Source organism: Lissotriton helveticus, chromosome 10 (genome assembly GCF_964261635.1).
Source record: "Lissotriton helveticus chromosome 10, aLisHel1.1, whole genome shotgun sequence".
Classification (NCBI taxonomy): Eukaryota; Metazoa; Chordata; class Amphibia; order Caudata; family Salamandridae; genus Lissotriton; species Lissotriton helveticus.
Window position 1 is genome coordinate 968344123 of NC_136071.1, and position 22223 is coordinate 968366345.

Sequence of the window (22223 nt, forward strand, 5' to 3'; positions counted from 1 at the left end):
CTGCCTGGGTGATTTGATGAGTGCCTAAGCAGTGCCTGGTTGATTGCATGACTGCATGGGTGGTGCCTGGGTGAATGAATGAATGTATGCTGCTTGGGTGATTGGATTAGAGCATGGGCAGTGCTTGGTTGATTGTATTAGTGTGGTTTGCACCTTTTTGAACGGATGAGTGCAACGATTGTGCCAGGGTGATTGGAAGAGTGCATGGATAGTGCCTAGGGGACTGTGTGCATGAATGGACAGTGCCTCAGTGAATGGATGAGTTCATGGGCACTGCTTAGGTGAGTGGAGTATTTTATTGTTATTATTATTATTAAAACTTGTATTGCACAACGAATTATCCCCAGGGGGATCTCCCGGCGCCTTGGCAGCAGACTCCCGGTCACTCAAGACACCATGGTCATTAGAACATCCATGTTTTCAACTGCTTCTTAAGTAGTACATGCTCGGATCACATCCGGTAGTCTGTTCCAATGGAAGGGAGCGAGATGAGAGAAAGCATGCCCACCCATGTCGTATTTACTGATTTTACATGAGCATAGCAGTTTCAGATTGTTCGATCTAAGCTGGCGGGCCGGGACATAGGGGATTACCTTCTTCCTTAGGAATGCCGGGCCCGTCCCTTACGTTGCTTTAAAAACTAATGTCAAAAGCTTAAACATTGCTCTCTTTCTAATAGGTAACCAGTGCAGTGTTTTCAGAAGAGGTAGTGATGGGGTACGGCCCGATTTGTTGAGAGCCAGCCTCGCTGCAGTGTTTTGCACAACTTGCAGGCTCTATGATAGGTCCTCCCTTATGTCTACTAGTAGTGCATTACCACAATCTAATCTACTAACTAGTAGTGCCTGAATTAAGATCTTTCTGGCCTCAAGGGAAATCAACGGAAACATTTTCCTCAGCTTCTGCATAATCCCAAAGCATGTGCCCGACAGTGTCTTCATGTGATCTTCCAAAGAAAGTTTATTGTCGAGCACAATTCTCAGGTTCCTTGCCTGCTTTGTTTGAATGGATGACTCCCCAAGTTCTGTGAGCCACCAGTCTGCTGACCATAATTCCTCAGCTTCCCAAACAGAAGAATCTCTGTTTTGTTGAAGTTTAGCTGAAGGAAATTGTTACTCATCCAGGAGGCTATTTTCAACATGCAGAGCTTAAACTTGGCTCTGGTTGCCATGGGATCCGACTCAGAGGGGTTTATCACCTGCGTGTCTTCTGCATACAAGATCATCTCAAAACTGCAAGATCTAATAAGATCTCAACATGTCCCTCTGAGTCCACTCGCCTAAGATCTCAAAGGCAGCCTCTCCTCATTCAAACAGTCGTTCCTAGGCTGTAGTGCATGGGTAGTGCCTGGTTGAGTGTATAAGTGTGTGGGTAGTGCCTGTGTGACTGGATGAGTGCTAATAGTGCCTGGGTAATTGGACGAGTGCATAGGTTCTGCCTGAGTGAATCTATGAGTGCATGGGGAGTGGCTTGGTGAATGGAAATGTGCAAAGGTAGTGCCTGGGTGATTGGATATGTGCTTGGTTAGTGTTGGGTGAATGGATGAGGGCATGGGTAGTATATGAGTTAAAGGATGAGTGCAAGGGAAGTGCCTAGGTGATTGGATGTGTGCATGGGCAGTGCCTGGATGAATGGATAAGTGCATGGGTAATGCCTGAGTGAATGGATGATTACAAGGTTAGTGCCTGAGCAAATGGATGAGTGCATGGTTAGTGTCTGGGTGAGTGTGTGAGTGTGTGGATGATACTTGGGTGATTGGATGAATGCATGGGTAATACCTGGGTGACTAATTGAGTACACGAATAGTACCTGGGTGATTGGATGAGTGAATGGATACTGCATCATTGAATAGATGTGTGCAAGGATAGTGCCTGGGTGACTGGGTGAGTGTATGGGGTAGTGCCTGGGTGATTGCATGAGTGCATGAGTAGTGCCTGGGTGAGTGGATGAATGCATGGGTAATGCCTCAGTGAATGGATGAATGCAAGGGTAGTGCTGGGGTAATTGGATGAGTGCATGGATAGTAGCTGAGTGAATGGATGAGTGCATGGGTATTGGCAGAGTGAATGGATGATTACAAACTTAGTGTATGAGTGAATAGATGAGTGCATGGAAAGTGCCTATGTGACTGGATATGTGCGTAGGTCATGCCTAGGTGAATAGATGAGTACAAGCAAGACCGAGGTACTCGTGGTGGGGGGAAGGCCATCGGTCTGGTTGTCGGCATGGTGGCCACCCTGTCTGGGAGAAACACCTGTTCCTTGCCAGGAAGCAAGGAATCTTGGGGTATGGCTTGATGCCGACCTTGCCTTTGGCCCCCAGATTGGCCGGGTGGTGGGGGTATGCTTCGGAGTGGTAAAAACTCTGAGGAAGGTCTTGGACCTTCTGCCTGCCCTCGTCACCGCGCGCCTAGATTATGGCAATTTGCTGTATCTGGGGACCACGGGAAGGGCCATCAACCACCTCCAAGTGCTGCAAAATGCAGCTGCACGTTTAGTTCTGAGGCTCCCCAGGAGATCACCCTCAAAGGCAGCGCTCCAGGCCCTGCACTGGCTTCCTATCAGGAGCAGGGTGGAGTTCAAGGCTCTTTCCACGTGTCACCGCATCCTGAGCGGCAAAGCCCCAGTCCCGCTACAGAGTCTGGTTACTCGTTATGAGCCTACACGGGACCTGCATTCCTCTTGTACAGGGCTACTGAAAATTTCAAAAATAAAGAAGGCTCGAATGGGGGGCAGGTCTTTTAGATATCTGGCTGCTAAGCAGTGGAATGCCCTGCCATTAGAGCTACGCTTGGAGCCTTCAGAGCCCACTTTCAGAAGGAAACTTAAGACTCACCTATACGGGAGGTAGGCGGCTGTGATGGCTGCTTGGACTGTTTACCCTACTTACCATAGTGCGGGGACATGCCGGTGCGTGTAACCAGGCACTTTACAAATTTCCCTAATAATAATAATAATAACATGGGTTGTGTGTGGGTGATTGGATAAGGGCATGCGTAGTGGCTGAGTGAATGGATGAGTTCATGTGTATTGTCTGAGTGAATGGATGAGTGCATGGGTAGTGTCTGAGTAAATGGATGAGTGCATGGACAGTGCCTGTGTGATTGAATGTGTGCATGGGTCATGCCTGGGTGAATAGACTAGTGAAGGGTAGTGTGTGACTGATTGGATGAGTGCCTGGGTAGTGTGTGGGTGAATAGATGAGTGCAAGAGTAGGGCCTGAGTGATTGGTTGAACACATTGCACTGCCTTGGTGATTACATAAGTGCATGGATACTGCCTGGGTGATTGGACAAGTACATGGGTACTACCTGGGTGATTGGATGAGTGCCTGAGAAGTGCCTGGTTGATTGCATGACTGCATGGGTGGTGCCTGGGTGAATGGATGAATGCATGCTGCTTGGGTGATTGGATTAGGGCATGGGTAGTGCCTGGTTGATTGCATTAGTGTGTGGGTAGCACCTTATTGAATGGTTGAGTTCAAGGGTTTTGCCTGGGTGATTGTGTGCATGAATGGACAGAGCTTCAGTAAATGAATGAGTGCATGGGCACTGCTTAGGTGAGTGGAGTAGTGCATGGGCAGTGCCTGGTTGAGTGTATACATGTGTGGGTGGCGCCTGTGTGACTGGATGAGTGCAAGAGTAGCACCTGGGGGATTGGATGAGTACATAGGTAGCACATCATTAAATAGATGAGTGCAAGGATAGTGCCTGGGTGATTGGATGAGTGCATGGATAGTGCCTGGGTAATTGGACAAGTGCATAGGTTCTGCTTGAATGAATGGATGAGTGCATGGGTAGTGGCTTGGTGAATGGAAATGTGAAAAGGTAGTGCCTGGGTAATTGTGCATGACTAGTGCTGGGTGAATGAATGAGTGCATGAGGGCCTGGGTGAGTGGATGGATGCATGGGTAATACATCGGCGAATGGATGAGTGCAAGGGTAGTGCTGGGTTGATTGGATGAGTGCATGGATAGTATCTGGGTGAATGGATGAGTGCATGGGTATTGGCAGAGTGAATGGATGAGTGCATGGGTAGTACCTGAGTGAATTGATGAGTGCATGGAAAGTGCCTGTGTGATTGGATTTGTGCATGGGTCATGCCTGGGTGAATAGATTTGTGCATGAGTATTGTGTGGCTTAGATGAGTGCATGGGTAGTACCTGGGTGTATAGATGAGTGCAAGAGTAGGGCCTCGGTGATTGCTTGAGTGCATTGAAATGCCTATGGGATTACATAAGTGCATGGGTACCACCAGGGTCATTGGACGAGTACATGGGTACTGCCTGGGTTATTGGATGAGTGCCTGGGTAGTGCCTGGTTGATTGCATGACTGCATGGGTAGTGCATGAGTGAATGGATGAATGCATGGGTGCTGCTTGGGTAATTGGTTTAGGGCATGGGTAGTGCTTGGTTGATTGTATTAGTGGGTGGGTAGCACCTGATTGAATGGATGAGTGCAAGAGTTGTGCCTAGGTGATTGGAGGAGTGCATGGACAGTGCCTAGGTGATTGTTTGCATGAGTGGATAGTGCCTCAATGAATGAATGAGTATATGGTCACTGCTTAATTGATTGGAGTAGTGCATGGGTGGTGCCTGGTTGAGTGTATACATGTGTGGGTAGTGCCAGTGTGATGGGATGAGTACAAGAGTAGCACCTGGGTGATTGGATGAGTGCATGGATAGTGTCTGGGTAATTGGATGAGTGCAAAGGTTCTGCCTGAGTGAATGGATGAGTGCATGGGTGGTGGCTCGGTGAATGGAAATGTGCAAAGGTAGTGAGTGGGTGATTATTATATGCATGGTTAGTGCTGGGTGAATGGATGAGTGCATGGGTAGTGTGTGAGTGAATGCATGAGTGCAATGGTCATGACTGGGTCATTGGATGAGTGCATGGGTAGTGCCTAGGTGACTGGATATATGCATGGATAGTGCCTGGATGAATGGATAAGTGCATGGGTAATGCCTGAGTGAATGGAAGAGTGCATGGGTAGTGCCTGAGCAAATGGATGAGTGCAAGGTTACTGTCTGGGTAAGTGTGCTTGGATGGTGCTTGGGTGAGTACATGGGTACTGCCTGTGTGACTAGATGAGTGCATGGGTAGTGCCTGGATGATTGGATAAGTGCATGAGTAGTGCCTGGGTGAGTGGATGCATGTATGCGTAGTGCCTCAAGAAATGGATGAGTGCAATGGTAGTGCTCGGGAGATTTTATGAGTGCATGGGTAGTGCTGTGTTGATTGGATGAGTGCATGGGTAGTGCCTGAGTGATTGGATGAGTGCATGAGTAGTGTCTAAGTATATAGATGAGAGCAAGGGTAGTGCAGTGATGGTACATGAGTACTGTCTGAGTGATTGGATGAGTGCATGGGTAGTGCTTGGTTGATTGCATGACTGCATGGGTAGGACCTGAGTGAATGAATCAGTGCAGGGGTACTGCTTGGGTGACTTGTGCATGAGTGGTGCCTGGTTGATTGTATAAGTACATGGGTAGCACTTGATTGAATGGATGAGTGCAAGGGTAGTGCCTGGGTGATTGTATGAGTGTATGGATAGTGCCAAGGTGATTGGTACAGTGCATTGGTAGTACCTGAGTAAATGGATGAGTGCATGGGTACTGCCTGTGTGATTGGATAAGTGCATGGGTAGTGCCTGGTTTATTGTATGAGTGCTTGAGTAGTGCTGGGTGATTGGATGAGTGGATGGATAGTGATTAGGTGATTGAATGAGTATATGGGTCATTGGATGAGTGCATTGTCAATACCTGGGTGACTGGATGAGTGCAAGAGTAGAGCCTGAGTGATTGGATGAGTGCATTGGTCTCACCTCATTGAATAGATGAGTGCTAGGATAGTGACTTGGTGACTTGAAGAGTGCATGGAAAAGTGCCTGGTGTTGCAGGGATTCTGAGCAAACACAGAACTATGCGCAGAATTATGGGACCTTAGTGTATAGGGACTGGGTCTTCCTACCAGCTTAGTACCCATGAACCCAGGACCGACTATCTATAGTATCTCATTAGTTCTCCTTCTCACTTACAGAGAAACAAATGATTAGACACCCCAGAACTTAAGACTCTCCAATCTCTCAGTAATCACCCTTTTGCTTGCAGTCTTGTACTTGTCCACAATAAGATCTGACAGAGACACAGAATAGTTTAAAATATTTATTTTAACGAACGTGCCCTTACATGCAGTATACATGCAGTATACATGCCACATCAGTTAAAAAAATGCACAGTACAAATATAATCAGCATAGCAGCTAGTCCATCTATCATGAAGGGAGATTTACACATAAAAAAAACAATGGAGAAGAGATCATAGTGCCTAACCTCCCCCCTTGCTAAGAAGAAGTATTTTATATAATAGAAGATATTACGGCTTTGTCGGCAGACCCCACACCTTAGCCTATAGATAGTAGATCTACATCATAGGTGCTGCGTTGCTCTTCTCCTTGAAATGTCCCTCTCCAAGTGTGTCCTACCTGTTTGTGTATTCTAATAAAAACCCAAACAAGCTGTCCAAAAACAGCTGCATCAGTATGTTTAGTCACAGGTCTAAGGTCGGGCCAGAACAAAATAACAAGAGGCATTGTTGTCCTACCTTTCACATAATGTTCAGTCAAAATCCCAGAAACATGCAGAGAGTGAACACAGCAATGAGTTCTCATGTGACAGGAGTAATTGAAATTGTTGCTAAGTTTGGGCACAAAATCCGTTCCGCTCGCGGAATTTGCAGATTTTCGGCAATTTCAAGATCCGGGAATCTCGCGAAATTGCCGAAAAATCCACAAATCCGCTCGCGGGCGGATTTACATTCTGGCAGGATGCTCCTGTCACCAAAATTAAACCTCCACAGGAAGCACTTACAGAGTAAACTGGCAGGTGATGGCTCCGGCAAGCTGCCAGAGTTGAAGTTGCTTACTTCTTGCAACTATTCTCTGACTCTGTCCTGACCATAAACAGCCGGGTGCCCGAGGCAGGGTCAGAGAATAGTTACAAATGGCGCCGGCAAGCTGCCAGAGTTGAAGTTGCTTACTTGCAACTATTCTCTGACCCTAAACAGCCGGGTGCCCGAGGCAGGGTCAGAGAATAGTTACAACTAAGTCATGCCTGAGTTGAAGCTCAAATTCAGTAACGTTACTTTTTTAATCAGCCCAAAACATTAGTGAGCATGGTCGAGGCTCGGTAGGTGTGCTTTCTCTCCAGATCTACCATCTACAATTTGCTGTAATCCTTGATGGAGGTCTTTGCATCCACGAGTTACTCGAGCAAAATCCCCGTGTACTTGCAGTGACCAGGAGGCTGCTTTCTCCTAATCTGCTGCTCTGATCCGTCTCTGACCCTTTATAAACAAGAGGCATGTGAACTTGCATGGAAGCCCCGCTCGTTTAACCCCGCACCACACACACTAGGGTATGCAGCGTCTTCCTGCCCTTTCCCCCACTGTGATGGACGGCTCACTCGAGAGACCTCGGCACGGTGGCAAAGTTACAAACACACGTGGTCACTGGACACAACTCTTTTGGCCTTTACGCAGCTGTAGTGTAGGAAAAGCACTATACATTTACCCAAAGAGGTAGCACTTACTGATTAGCCAGTAAAAGTACTCCAGTTGAGTAGAGGTATGGCACAACACAGTGGCATCTTCGTGGATACATATGCAGGCAGGATTCACTCTGGCACGATGCTCCTGTCACAAAAATTAAACCTCAACAGGAAGCACTTACAGATATAAATAAAGGAGGCGCCCGAGTTGAAGCTCAAATTCAGTAATGCATTGTAATCAGCCCAAAAAACTAGTGAGCACTGTCTAGGCTAGGCAGGTGTGCTTCCTCCCTATATCTACTGCCTACAATTAGATGTAATCCTTGATGGAGGTCTTTGCATCCACGAGTTTCTCAAGCGCAATCCCCGTGTACTTGCAGTGACCAGGAGGCTGCTTTCTTCTCATCTGCTGATCTGATCGGTCTCTGACCCTTTATAAACAAAAGGCATGTGAACTCGCATAGAAGCCCTGCCCGCTTGGCCCCGCCACACACACACTAGGGTATGCAACGTCTTCCCGCCCTTTCCCCCACTGTGATGGACAGCTCACTAGAGGAACCTCGGCGCGGTGGCAAAGTTACAAACACACGTGGTCACTGGACACAACTCGTTTGGCCTTTACGCAGCTGCAGTGTAGGAAAAGCACTATACACTTACCCAACGAGCTAGCACTTACTGATTAGCCAGTAGAAAAAAAACAGTACTATTTGTGCAAATCCGCGAGTTCGCGAATTTTTTCGCGAACTCGCGGATTTTTTTGCCATTTCGCCAGATTTTGCTGACCGCAAATCCTCAAAATTCACCCATACTTAATTGTTGCAAAAATAAAGACGTGTAGTGACGTGAGGAAAAGCAGCAGGCAAACTGAAATTTGTTCCTGCTAAGGTAGTGACAAACGACAATGTCCCAATGGGCTTCGGGACATCCTCCCCTTGGGCAGGGTGTTAGCCATATGCGAAAAACAAACATCAGAGACAAGCAAAGGCAAAGAAAGCATCTTAGGCGTAATCCAATTGGTGTAATTATGAAGCCTAATCAAAAAAAAAATTATGTAATGCATGGTTCCCAAATGTTTTTGCAAATGGGGTGCTCAATAAATGCAATCCATTCATGGTTAGTTGTCAGAGACAAATATATTGCGGAAAAAGCGGGATGCCGTGAACTCCAGAATGTTGTCTATTCCTTCCATTCTGAAAAGGTATGCCAGCTAGTTGAATAGATCGAACAAGCACACATGCTCTTCATATCCTGAGGCTGTTAGGAGCATCTCAGGGCAACCTGCGTTAACCTCGATGAAACTGCGGTCTATGAGGTGCTGCACAAGAGCACAAGTACTCAAGTCTGCTGTTGGCCCAAGTAGAGGATCACACACCTAATGCCTATCCATGGCACATATATGGCCTTCAACTGACCCATTACAGATCTTATTCCAGTGCAGCATGTGTGGTAGTGGACAGGCAGACATCCATGGCCCATTCAAAAGGCTATCAAAGACAGTGGAACACAGGTTGCACGCAGGTGAAGTAGGCATAAGGTCAGCCAGTAGTCAATGGCAAAAGACTCCATTGGCATAGAACCAAAAAGCTGCCACATTCAATCACGGTACAGTTGCACCTGGACCGGGCTTGCCAGCTCCACAGATTGAGCATCCATTGTGAAGCAATAATAGGAGACCCAGCACACTTCAAACCAACAGGAGCACCAGGGTAAACCCTCCGAAGGCGCTGAAAAAAATAGAATGGATAAAGGCCAGAATGAATCCACAAATAGTCTGAAATGAAGAAACAAGACCGGATCTCAAAAGTTTAAAAAGTGATCAAGGCCCTCCTTCTCAGACGCATTAAATATTTGGTGTATTAATTCTCCAAAATGGAGTGGCAGATTTGTGTTTAGCAGCAAGTGTATCTCGCCTGTGGTTCTTGCCGCCTACAATTCGAAGGTCACTCGACCTGATGTGAGAGCAACCTCTTGTTGAAACAATAGCACTTTGAGTCTACTTAGCTTGTTAAAATTTGTTTTCAAAGTGACAATGGAAGGCCAAAGCGAACTATCTACAATTCCATGCAGGGTGAAAATAGGACATTGCTGCTACAAGTAACCCGTTAGGCAACTGTTACTCTATACGGGATGCAAGCTCTCAAACCGCAGCAGTCATGAATATTCAAAATATGATAACTACCGTTGGAAAACAAAGTTATTACGGGAATAATGGCAAGGACAGTACCTTTAGAAAAACAAGCCAGATTAGGGGCCGAAACGTTACAGGCTCCATGAAGCTTAATTGTTTTACATATCAGGGGATGTCCTACTGTGGAATCACAGTCCTACCCTGTAAGGAAAACTTTCTTATCTGCACACTGACATCTGTGGATGAAAGGTAATGACCATAATTTGTGAATAAAATTATTGCCAAGGGGCTCATATCTCCCAATGTGATATGTTTCATGCAAGCTGTGATCTGAAAAAGGGAGATAGGCAGTGAAATAACCTCGTGTATTAACCACACAGCTGAATCGGGAAACGTCGTTTACAACGCGGTCGTTACATCGTGATGCCATTACATCACGGTTTTTAGAACGCAAGTCGTTACAACAATTTGCGCTGGATGGCGCTCTAGGACAAGGAATAGTATAATTTACTATCCAACACCTTCCCTACTGTATGTAGACTGGAGTTGGAATAGTAAATTATACTACTCCTAAGTCCAGCGCCCTCCAACGCAAGTCGTTGTAACAACTTGCGTTGTAAAAACCGCAATGTAATGGCATGCGATGTATTAGCATGCGTTGTAATGTCATTCAAACAGCTGCATCAGTCTCGGCTCCGGAAAACGGTAACTGTTCTACTTATTCAATATGTAAGAATGTGTATGTGGCATCTTTCATGGACATTAATTTCTGTTTATCAGTCAAATTAAACAGCAAAAACAGTGCAGAAGCATTCAAATAATCCCATGGTACTTTCCCATGTTTGACTGTTTGCAATGTCCAAGTAAACTGCATTATAAAACGTAACTGATTTTGACCATGATACAAAACAGACACTTCATGCTAAACAGTGTCAATGACAGAAGATACAATATTATCTAAAGTATATAAGTGGGAAGACAGTATATTAATGCTGTTATCCACCACTGCAAGGACTTTTTCCAAATTAGCCATGTATAATATGGAGCCAATAACAGAATGGAGGGAATATTTAGATTTTTGGCCATGGCTAAACCAAAACAAGAAGTGTATTGTACACTGTCATTTAAAAATAAAATTTGAGACAATATCAGACATGCATGATGCAAAGTTATAGTGCCTTGCACCTGCCAATCTCTAATACCCAAATGGATTTTAAATCAATTGTGTCCTCCCAATGCTCATAACCCTTCACAGACAAATCCTTCCTGAATGACATGGAGTAAACCAATTTAGTGTGTGTTAACATAAATTTAGATTGGTGTGGCATCTTCAATTTATAAAAATAGGACTGTGGGTCAGACAGATTGTAACCAGATGAATGCACACATTTACTTTGTTGGGTCTTCAAACTGCCCTCTAACGGTGTTGGACAATGCTCCCATTGGGTATAATTAAAAAAGGGTCTTTGAGTTTTAGTCTTGTGCATAAAATGATGGGCATGATTTTGATAACAGAATAAATCTGCGTAATTAGCCGAATTCAAATACAAATCCTCAGTGTCAAATGCAGAATAATATTTTAAATCATAGAACAATGAATGAACAGCATGAACATCCCAGTCATCTGAATGTATATCGGGCAGCACCACATTACCTAAGGAAATGCGGAAGATGTGTGGAATGTTCAAAATTTCGGTTGGGCCATGTATATTGTGTGATACCTTATCCCAGACAATGCCATCACCAACAGGAAACACTGATATATTGAGAAGGGCTTGGGTTCTTTTCATTACATGGGGCAATGTGTGAGGGGCCAGAACTCCATCCACAAAGTTCACAGCAGAGCATTCAGGTAAATGGCCATTAGGAAGGAGAAAGTTACAGTCACATATCACATCCACATAAAGAGTAATAGCATTGTAAGCACCATCCAGATATATGTCCAGGGCGGGATCAAGTAAGTCTTTTTGAACCAGGTGATGAAAACACTGGCACAAGTAGGGGTCTCTGGCGCAGAAGATGACGAGGATGATGTGTCGGAGGAAAAGCTATTACAATCCATATAAAAACCACTGGACCCCAGTTGAAACAACAGGGGATGAGCTGCATTGACTGTTGCAGGGATGGTAATCTCAAGAACGTCAATTACGACTTCAACTGGAAGAGTAGCATGCTCAATATCCGCAGATGTGGATGTAAAAGGAAAAACAGGCAATAGATCAATTGAAGATTCCATCTCCCCCTCAGATTGCTTGGGTGTGGTAGAAGAAATAGAAGCCATAGGATTCAATGAAAGATCTCAACATGGAATGCCTGGAGGCATACCATTCAGTATCAGCCATATGGTGTAGCTTGACATGTTCGATGGAAATGTAATGGTTCTCTTTACGAACAGGTAAAGGAGGCAGGATCACAGTACTAGTGCCTTTCAAACCAAGGACTCTGACTGGTGCACGGTAGGATGGACCAAATTCTCTTTTGTTCTCCACCTTTTCTAGGACCAGATCTCCAACTTTAGGAAGCCACACAATGGGGAGGCAAGGATAATGCAAGTGAGTTCTCTAAAGAGCCTCAATTTCTTTTAAGGGAAGGAATTTCTGTACATAATAATAACAGAAGAAGGGAGGTTCTGGTAGAAAAAAACAAGCGGCACCTATCACCAACCCTACTTTTGTGACGGTGTCCATTCAGGACACAAGAAAGGAGACTTCATATGTCCTAGGAAGCACCCCCAGGAAAGCCTAACAGATTGCCATTGTAGTGATGAGGGAAGAAGTTGGCCAGGTTTGCATTGGAAAGGAGGCTCTCTGGTTATGTATCAAATCACATAGATATAGGGAGGTGGTTGATAGTGAATTACATTTGGCATACTATGTACACATTCCAAGGGACTCATGTAGAATATCTTAGAAATCCCTGTAGGACAATCAACTTACAGTAAACACTAACATGACAATACCAGTCATTATAATATATTGGGTTAAATGAGATGTCTTGGACTTAGAGATTGGTTGCTCAACTATAGAAGACTATGGATAGAGAAAGGTTTTCGTGTCTATCAAGCACAGACTAAAGTCATATGAAACATAATGAGAATCCTTGATAGAGATCCTCTTGAAAAAAACAGAGAGTCATTAGGTCATAAATATCTAACAGTTTTGCAGTTTATGTTACAAAACGGTGCCTAGTGGACTTATCTCCCAAAGGTATTCCCTCCCAAGGGTCCACTTTGTTCCTACTGCATACAACTACCGCTCCCACTTTAATGTATTCAGGGCAAGAATAGTAGCCAGGCAGAAGACTTGGGGAGAATTATTTGGGGAAGTTTTTGTTTCAAGGTTGCTTCTTTTCATTGATTAACCATGCTGTACATACAGCACTAACAGCGACTCTCCATTTAGTAGGTTATAGACGATGTTTGTAGTAGCGCAAATAATTAAAAGAGTGGTACCATAAATCATAAAAGAAAAATGAAAGGAAGAGCACAGATATAAGTGGCAAGTTTCATATTTACAACTCAGGAAGAGGTTTCAAATCTTGAACAAGGTAACTGGTAAATTCATACTTTTAACATCTATATGTAACTTAAGATTCATGGGAACGCTTTACTAGCACCATGATAAAATAAGAATTTGGGGGAATATTTATTCCATTATTTTACATTGAACCCAAAATGAATTTCAAAGCATACTTCTAGCATTTTCCTTTCATTATCGTGAGTTTGTATATATGCTTGGATTAACTATTTCCCACAAATGTTAACTTGTGCTTTGCCTGTGAATATTAGCATGATGGACTTCCAAGTATTGGCAGTATTAAATTGTAAAAAATTGTTTATATATATAAAATACAAACCTGTCGAAGCAATGCTTTGAATGATAACAGCCTTAGTCTCATTGTAAGATTTTCACCAGACTTTCCAAGTGTATAACCCTAAAACAAAAACAAGTAATCCTCAAAGTTAGTATTTGTTCTTTGCCCCCAATTTAAAAAGTAACATCTCAATTACACTTTATGGCAGAGTCACTCATCAACCTTATTCAGTAAAATACCCTGAAAGTTACAATCAAAACATCAGAGCAATTCATTTATGCAATTGTTTACATTTAAATATAGACAATAACACAACAATTAAAGCATTACTAAAATAATGAGTTGATATATTTTCTGTTGGCGCTGTACAGCTAAAATTCAATATGGCTGAGCTTGTTTCTTGGGTTTCAAGATGCTGTAAGTATAACTGACCAAGCTTGTGGGATCTAATAGCAGAGGCCGGCAGGATTGGCAAAAGAAAACGTTAATGATGGGTACACTGCATAAAGCGGAAAACAGTGTAAAGTGAATTGTGGTTTGCTGAGACATAATGTTACACAGGCACTCTGGCAAATTTGCATCCCAACCACTCCCCCATAAAAGTAAACGCACCAAGAAATGAAAAGTACTTAAGCGAAAACAAGTAAGATAGAAATTATAGAGGATTACTTAAGCACGTTAAATACGTTCTATGGTGCAGGTAGTAATTAAGGGAGCATATTTAAATACAGAAGACACGTCATATGAGTGTTTCATTCTCTCCTTAGCACAATAATTTAAACATAGTTTCGAACCTGAGTTTATTATGCTTATCCATGAACTCAGGGTTGAAGAAATTGGAGGAACACCCAACTTTGACATTCTATTCTTGATGTAAGTTAGCTATGGAATATTTAATACATTGTTTTATTCTAGACAGTCTTTCAAAAGGTACAGTGAAAAGGATGCCTCTAGGGAAAGCCAGATCTTGATCCATAGAAACAAAGGGATACTTGTATGTCTGATAAATATTTTTCCCCAATTCAGTATAGAAAATGTATGCGGTGGTGTTCTTTGAAACAGAAAAGAGTCTTGTAAAAAAAGCATGTTCTACTTTTTGAATAGCTTCTATATCTGCTCACCCCCCACATACCTGTCCCGTACATTGCACCCGGTAAACATTTACTCTTATACATCTATAAATTCTCATTCAGTGGTCTATGGCCAAGCTTGCTAGATGCAAAATTAAAAGATGGCTTCTGTGGCTCCCACAAATTTCTACAATCTCTTGATCATATGGCCCCAGCGCAGTGAGGGGTCGAACGTACTAGCCATGTAATTAAAGGTTGTGAGCTTATGACCTGCTCCCTGCTGATAAAATATGATGTGAAGTTCACTTTTCTTGGTCCGTTTGTCATTATGAACGATTTGCTAAAATTAACTTTTACATCTAAATTACTCATAATTAAAATTGTGACTCCCATTATCTAAGCTGGCGACCACCATTAACTGAGGTGGATTCAGAGACAAAGGTAGAGAAACTGAACATGCTAATTAAAATGAAGACTATAGCAATAATATTACCTGTTCGGTGTGTGTTTAAGAACTTAAAACAATAAGAAAGAAAAGTAGGGGTGGGCTATAAACTCTGCTTTTCTTGCGGAGTTCGCAGTGTCTGCCGCTGTGTGGGTGAATTTTTTAACGTTACGTTGACAAGCACAAGCGAGAATTTGCGATCCGAGCGTGATTTTCAGGTGCTAAAACGACTACCGGCTATTTGCGTTGAGAAAGTTGACGCATGTGTAGAAAAGCTACTTGAGCGGCAGAATGTACCATTAGTGCTGTTTTTACAGCAAGGTATAAGCTCCTGGTGCTAAAAATCAGCATGAGCAATGTGACGTGTTTAATTCCTCCTGCTCGCAGAACTCCACATAATCTTGGTGAGTTTTTACGTAATTCCGTAAAGTGAAACTCTGTGAGTTCCCCACACCCCTACCTAAAACAAGCGATTAAATTAGATAAAAAAATAGAATTATGGAGGGAAACAGACATATGATTTATGACATTTCTGGAATAATTTTTATGTTAAAGAGTCCCCAAATTATCACAAAAGAGTCAACAGGCTTATGTACATTTGTATTTTACAGATCACAGTAACTGAATTACAGTAACTTGAATCAACTACTTCACTTTATTAGGTCCTGTGTAATTCTCCTGTGAATCCCAGTTCAGGTGCAAACTGCCATTTGTGTCTGATTTGGGTCAAACTAAAGACAATCATGGGAGTTAGTGCACTTTGGAATTGAGAAACAGGTGCTGTTACTCTATTAGCCCCCTTCAGAGGTTCAAAAAGCAGAATGATGTGGTAATCATGCACCCCATAATAAGCCATCCTGAGGTATCACAATTCACCAATTCTATTTCTAATTTGGGACTTGGCAGGAGTCAAAATGATGTTTAAAGTCAAAAGACTAAGGGGTCGATTCCGATCCGGTAAAAAGCGCTCCGAATCGTCGTACGGACCGTTTTTTCCCATACGAATCGTACCTGTAAACGTCCCGTACATACGACGAAGTACGATTCGTACCAGGAGCCGTACTCCGTACGAGTCGTACAAGACACCGTACGACTCTAATCTCCGTACGATTCTCCCTCGGAACCCGCTGTACGTGACATCTGTACGGTTCGCGGCTGGTTTTTACGACCCAGCAAGTACGATACGTGTCGGGTACGCACCGTACAACCCTTTTTCTACGGGAGCTGAAAACAGCCGTAAAAGTAGAGTTCGCTCCGAAACAGGTACGGAATGGCCCCCCGGGTACGGTGCGTACCCCCCATGATCGCAGGGGTAGGCACCGTACCCCTGCGATCATGGGGTGTACGAGCCGTACCCCCATTGTACGATCGGTGTACGAGCCGTACCCCATGTACGATCGGTGTACGAGCCGTACCCCCATTGTACGATCGGTGTACGAGCCGTACCCCATGTACGATCGGTGTACGAGCTGTACCCCATGTACGATCGGTGTACGAGCCGTACCCCCATTGTACGATGGGTGTACGGCTCGTACACCGATCGTACATGGGGTACTGCTCGTACACCGATCGTACAATGGGGGTACGGCTCGTACACCGATCGTACAATGGGGGTACGGCTCGTACACCCCATGATCGCAGGGTTACGGTGCATACCCCTGCGATTATGGGGGGTACGGACCGTACGGTGTGTATGTGTTTGTGTGCTTTTCCGTACGACTCGCCCTTACCTGACGTGGACCGTACGAATCGCGTCCTCATACCCCGGTCCAGATCGTACTCGTCGGGTCGTACGGCATGTGTACGAGTCGTACGGTATGTGTACGAGTCGTACGGTTCACAGTTTCAGCCTTGCAATACGTACGGATCGCGACGATTCGGACGGATTCACGGAATACGGATCGTACTTCGCGACTCGGACGGACGGGTACGATTCGTACGGAGAGGGCTCCGGATACAAATCGTACGGACGTTTTTTTTCCCAAATCGGAATCGACCCCTAAGTGGGTTATTTTCTCAGAATAGCACAGGCACTTGAGTAAAGATGTGCAGCTTTTCAATGCATCCACATACTTTAATATTGGTAAATAAAGGAACGCAATGATTGGGGATTTACAGAGTTTTGCATAACAAGAGTGCCCTCCCATACATACTGTAGCAATTGGGTTCAAATATGAGTTGCCTACTAAAAAATAATACATGAAGTCTAAGCTTATAGCATTACACTTTACTATTATTGTCTTTAGAAAACCCGGCAAACAAATATTAAAATACTGCTATTCAGACAAGCTAACAGTTTCTGAATAAATCATTTGCAGTTCAGAGCTACATATAGAGTCACATAAAATAACCTTTTTGCCCACATCATGCAAGAAAAGGGACTGAAGTGTGGGCCTTCGTATTTAAATATAAATCTGGGATATAATAGCCATTGAAAGCATTCCAAAAGAAAAACGTTGTATGGGCTGTTAGAACGGTCAGTCTTATGGTTCTCTTCACCCAAAACCTTTTGCCTACTCCCCTCAAGTTTACTGAGACTTGTTTTAGTTGGCTTTATGACTCTGTGCACTTTACCACTACTAAGCAGCGCTAAAGTGCTTTTGCTCACTCCTTAAAACATGGTAAAATTGGCCTGTAGCTGATTGGCATTTACTAATTGACTTATAAGTCCTTAGTAAAGTGGCACAATATGTACCCAGGGCACGTAAATTAAATGCTACTAGTGAGCCTGCAGCACTTATTGTGCCACCCACTTAGGTAGCCTTTTAAAACCTGCCCCAGGCCTGCCATTGCAGCCTGTCTGCAGTTTTTAACTGCCAATTCGACCTTACAAAATAAACCTTATTCCAGGCCTTAAACTCCCTTTTAAATCCTGATAAGTCATAACTAAGGTAGATCCTAAACAGCCCACAGGGAGGGTGCACTACATCTAAAAAGTTGGACAGGTACATTTTAGTTTTACATGTCCTGGTAGTGAAAAGCTCCTAGATTCTTTGTTTACTACTGTGAGGCCTACCTATCCCATGGGATAACATTGGGTTAACTTATTTCATTTAGTAAGTGATAACATTTGATTGGGAACAGGAAGAATTGTCATATTTTGTCTCTAAAGAATTGTTTTTTAAATTATCTTCAATGGTAAAGTTGAATTTTAAGGCACACAACTGAAAATGCCACTTTTAGAGTGATAAAAGACATACAAATGATAAACTTTTAGAAAGATGGCTTTTTATTGTCTTAACTGTTTGATGCCTGCAGCATGCTTCCTGGGACACAGGCCTATGATTAGCATGACAGTTGACCTTTGTGTATTTGAAAAAGGGAGACAAAGAGGGATTAGATGTCGGTAGGAAGGGCCATTCTACAAGGATTTGTGGGGCGAAGCTATTCCCTGCCCTACTTAGATTTCAAAGGAGCTGTTGCCTCAGCACATTCACAAAGAACTTCAAATTAGCCTTTTGCCACCCCAGGATCCTTGGACCATGGCCAGGGTGGAAGATAATTCAAGAACAATCTGGGGATGGGAAGAACTCCAGAAGCTTCGCCCACTTCAAGCTACCACCAGATATAAAGAAAGAACTCTCTGATCCACTCTTCAGTTCACTCCAGGGTCTGCTTAGAACACTCAGAAGGGCTGCCCTACACTTTATAGGACTGTTCTGAAGCTTAAGGCCTGCTTAGCACCTTAGAGGACTGCACTGTTGTTCCCAGAGGACTGCAGTGTTCCTGGAATCCTGCCGTGAAACCTCAGATAACTGTTGTGCTACTTGTGGACTGCCTTGCAGCTTGAAACCAGGACTATCAGAGTAAGATAAAGGGCTAGTTGGTTTGCCTCCTGGTCTGAGCAACAGGGACACAGAAAGCTTCAATAACTTGACTCTTGCACACGTAGCCTGCTGAAGTGTGGCCTTCCCTCTAAATGATGCGCACTGAGTCCTGGACTTTCGGAAGTGATGCTAAGGTTCACAAACAGACAAAAACCAAAGCTTGGGACTTTGAATATGTTCAGCCCAAAAGGGCCCTGAGAACCGAGAGAAGATGAGGACCTACCTGATCTCCAATCTGCCCAAGATGCATCGTTGGCTGGCCTGACTTCGCAGTAGCTCCTGATACATTCTTCTCTGCAGCAGCGAATCCTGTTCAGCTGCTCCTTGTAGAAGGGAAATCCATCATTGTGGAGCACTCGTCGAACACAGCATACAGCTTCATCTTGTGGAGGTTTCTAACTTTCTAGAAATGCCTAAATGCAGACTTAGAAATCTTCACCACGTCTTTGTCTAGGTGTTCCCCAGCAACAACACCTCGTCCGTGGACTCTGTCGGCTGCACTGCCACGCTAAAGTTTACCTTCTCAGACTTTTTTTTTGTAAATCCTTCGAACTCTAAAGTTAAGTCAAGACCATGCCCAATCCACCTGGTATATCTGAAACAGGCTTCATTGTGGACGGCCATAATTTTCCAATTTTCCCCAGTCTTGTGTGACTAGCTATCCATGTTGGCACTTTGATCTTTTAGGCACTAGTTTTTACTAACATATATTGAAAAATCATAACTCTGTTTCTACTCATTAGATTATTGCTGTTTTGGTGTCAGATAATATTTAAGAATGTACTTTATGTTTCTAAATTGGTGTGGGATTTTTCTTGTGATGTGTTTTCATTTCATTACTGTTTAGGGGTCATATGTATGAAAATCCGTTTTTGCGATTCTCAAATAGCGATTTTTTGAGAAACGCTATTTGAGAATTGCAAAACAAAATATATTTAAAAATTCGCAATTTGTTTGCAATTTCTTAGTATTCCTTAATTGCGATTAGCAAATTGCGAAATTGCAATTAAGGAATACCTACCCATTCATTCCTATGGGCCAGAAGGCCCATAGGAATGAATGGGAAGTCATTCTCAATTTGCGATTCGCAATTTGAGAATCACAAATTTAGAATAATTTCAAGGGTGTCAAAAGGACACCCTGATGCACCCCTGAAATCAATCAATCAATCATAGTACTTGTAGAGCACGCTACTTACCCGTGAGGGTAGCAAGGCGCTGAAGGGAGGGGGGTGCTGCTATTTCTTGAAGAGCCAGGTCTGAGTCTTCTGAAGGTGAGTAGGTCTTGGGTCTGAAGTATGTGGGTAGGGAGGGTGTTCCAGGTCTTGGCGGCGAGGTAGGAGAAGGATCTGCCGCCTGAGGTTGTTCGTTTGATGCGGGGTACAGCAGTGAGGGCGAGGCTGGCAGAGCGGAGCTGGCGGGTGGGGGTGTAGAAGCTGAGTCTGCTGTTCAGGTAGGCTGGTCCGGCGTTGTGGAGTGCTTTGTGTGCGTGGGTGAGGAGCTTGAAATGAGCATGTGTGGGCATATGGCGCACATACATGCCCTAAGGGCATGTATGTGCGCCACATGGCACCATGAAAAATGCAAAAAAGTGAATTTTTGAAAGAAATCGCAAATTACCACCAACTTGAAGTTGGTGGTAATTTGTGATTTTTTCAAGGAGAAATCGCACAACTTGGGTGCTTGCTACATAGCATTTAAGGAATCACAATTTGCAATTCCTTAAATGCTTACACAAAATTAAGGAATCACAAAATTTGCGATTCCTTAATATTGCGATGCGATTTTGCTCACACATCGCGTTTTGCAAATTTTTAGTCGCAAACGCAATTTTTTTCAATTCGCAGCGTTTGCGACTAAAACTTAGTTTCATATATATGCCCCTAAGGGCTGAATAAATACATTACACATTGCCTCTCAGTTTACTCTGACTGCTAGGCTACCACAGGGTTAAGCACAGGATAATCTAGTGACTTTTGTGGTTCACCCAGACAATCATTGTGGTTGTTGTGTTCTTAACACCTCCCTCAACCAAAAACCCAATTTCCTAGAGGGTTGAACATGTCTGAATTTCTATGTTTTTTATATCAAGCTGTCATCTGGAAGTAATCCTGGCTAACAAAGTTTGCCGCAATGAGAAGCTAGCTCCTTCACATCCTAAAAAGTGTAAAAGCAAGCTGCGCATGATTTGCTAAATTGCAGGAAGCTTGGGGTGCACAAAGGAAAAGAGGTAAGTTATTCCATAGGCAAGAGGCCTGGACTGTAAAATCCCTATCTGTACACTTGTACTTAGGAATATTCAGGAGATTCTCAACACAAGGGCTGCATTCGTTTGATAACTTGCTCTTAATGCTACTGTTAGAATTGGGGGTCTGTAGTTGGAATAGGTAGGGTAGGTACCTTTTTCCAAAATAGGAGCCTTGCTTCTAGTCAGGGTAAGGGGGATACACACTTTAGATAACACCTGCTCACCCCCTTGGTAGCTTGGCACAAGCAGACAGGCTTATCCCCAAGGCAATGTGTAAAGTAGATGTACCAACACTCACAGTAACACAGTGAAATCACCACAAATGGACACCACACCAGTTTCGAAAAATAAAATATCATTATCTAAGCTAAACAAGACCAAAACGACAAAAATCCAACGTACAGATACTCAGTAGAATGTCTTTAAAAAGGGTTGTTGCAAAAATAAAGTTGTAGATGGTAAATCCGACACTTTTCTCTCAAAGCACCTTAGATGCGTAAAGCAGAACAAACAAAAGGGTAGCCGAGAAGGCGATGTGTCGATTCTTCCTGCACTCCGATTGTGATGCGACAAGAGAGCCCCTCGATACGTTGCAACGATCCGGTGCAATGCGACAAAATGGCGTCTTTGATGCGATACGTCAAGGTAGATGCTATGCGGTCACGGTAATCAGACATAATATCGAATTATTAATATCGACATGACATAATATCGAAGATTTAATATCGTAGGTAAAATATATTGAATAATAAAATATCGTATACAAAAATATCGTATTTAGTATGTGTATCATAATGTCAAAAGTAAATATATCGGAAGACAAAATATCGACATTAAAAAATATCGTATAATAGTAAATAATAGTTAAAATTTTATAATTTATGCAAATATTGTAGTATAATTAGTTAATGTAATTTTTTAAAAATAAAAAAATAAATATTATATTATAATAATTAAAAATACATATATATTTTTAGGAGCGGGTTATTGCGTTTATAGGGGATAAGGGTGGGGAGTGTTTTAAAAATATATATTAAAAAATTTAATAATTAATAAATTAAAATATATATGTACAAATATTTACATATTTTAAATCAATGTATAACAAAATTCGAAATTAAACATTTCAAAATAAAATTTAAAAAATC

At 43.2% G+C, this 22223-nt stretch overlaps 1 protein-coding gene across 2 annotated transcripts in view; it reads right to left on the bottom strand.

Moving 5' to 3' along the window:
* Positions 1 to 22223, bottom strand: part of LOC144784686 (ATP-dependent translocase ABCB1-like) — a 1804387-nt gene that overhangs the window by 597474 nt on the left and 1184690 nt on the right. For both annotated transcript variants that reach the window (XM_078663637.1, XM_078663636.1), the window contains one exon: positions 13529 to 13606. In XM_078663637.1, the coding sequence (XP_078519763.1) occupies positions 13529 to 13606 (78 nt within the window). The remainder of the gene's footprint in view (positions 1 to 13528; positions 13607 to 22223) is intronic.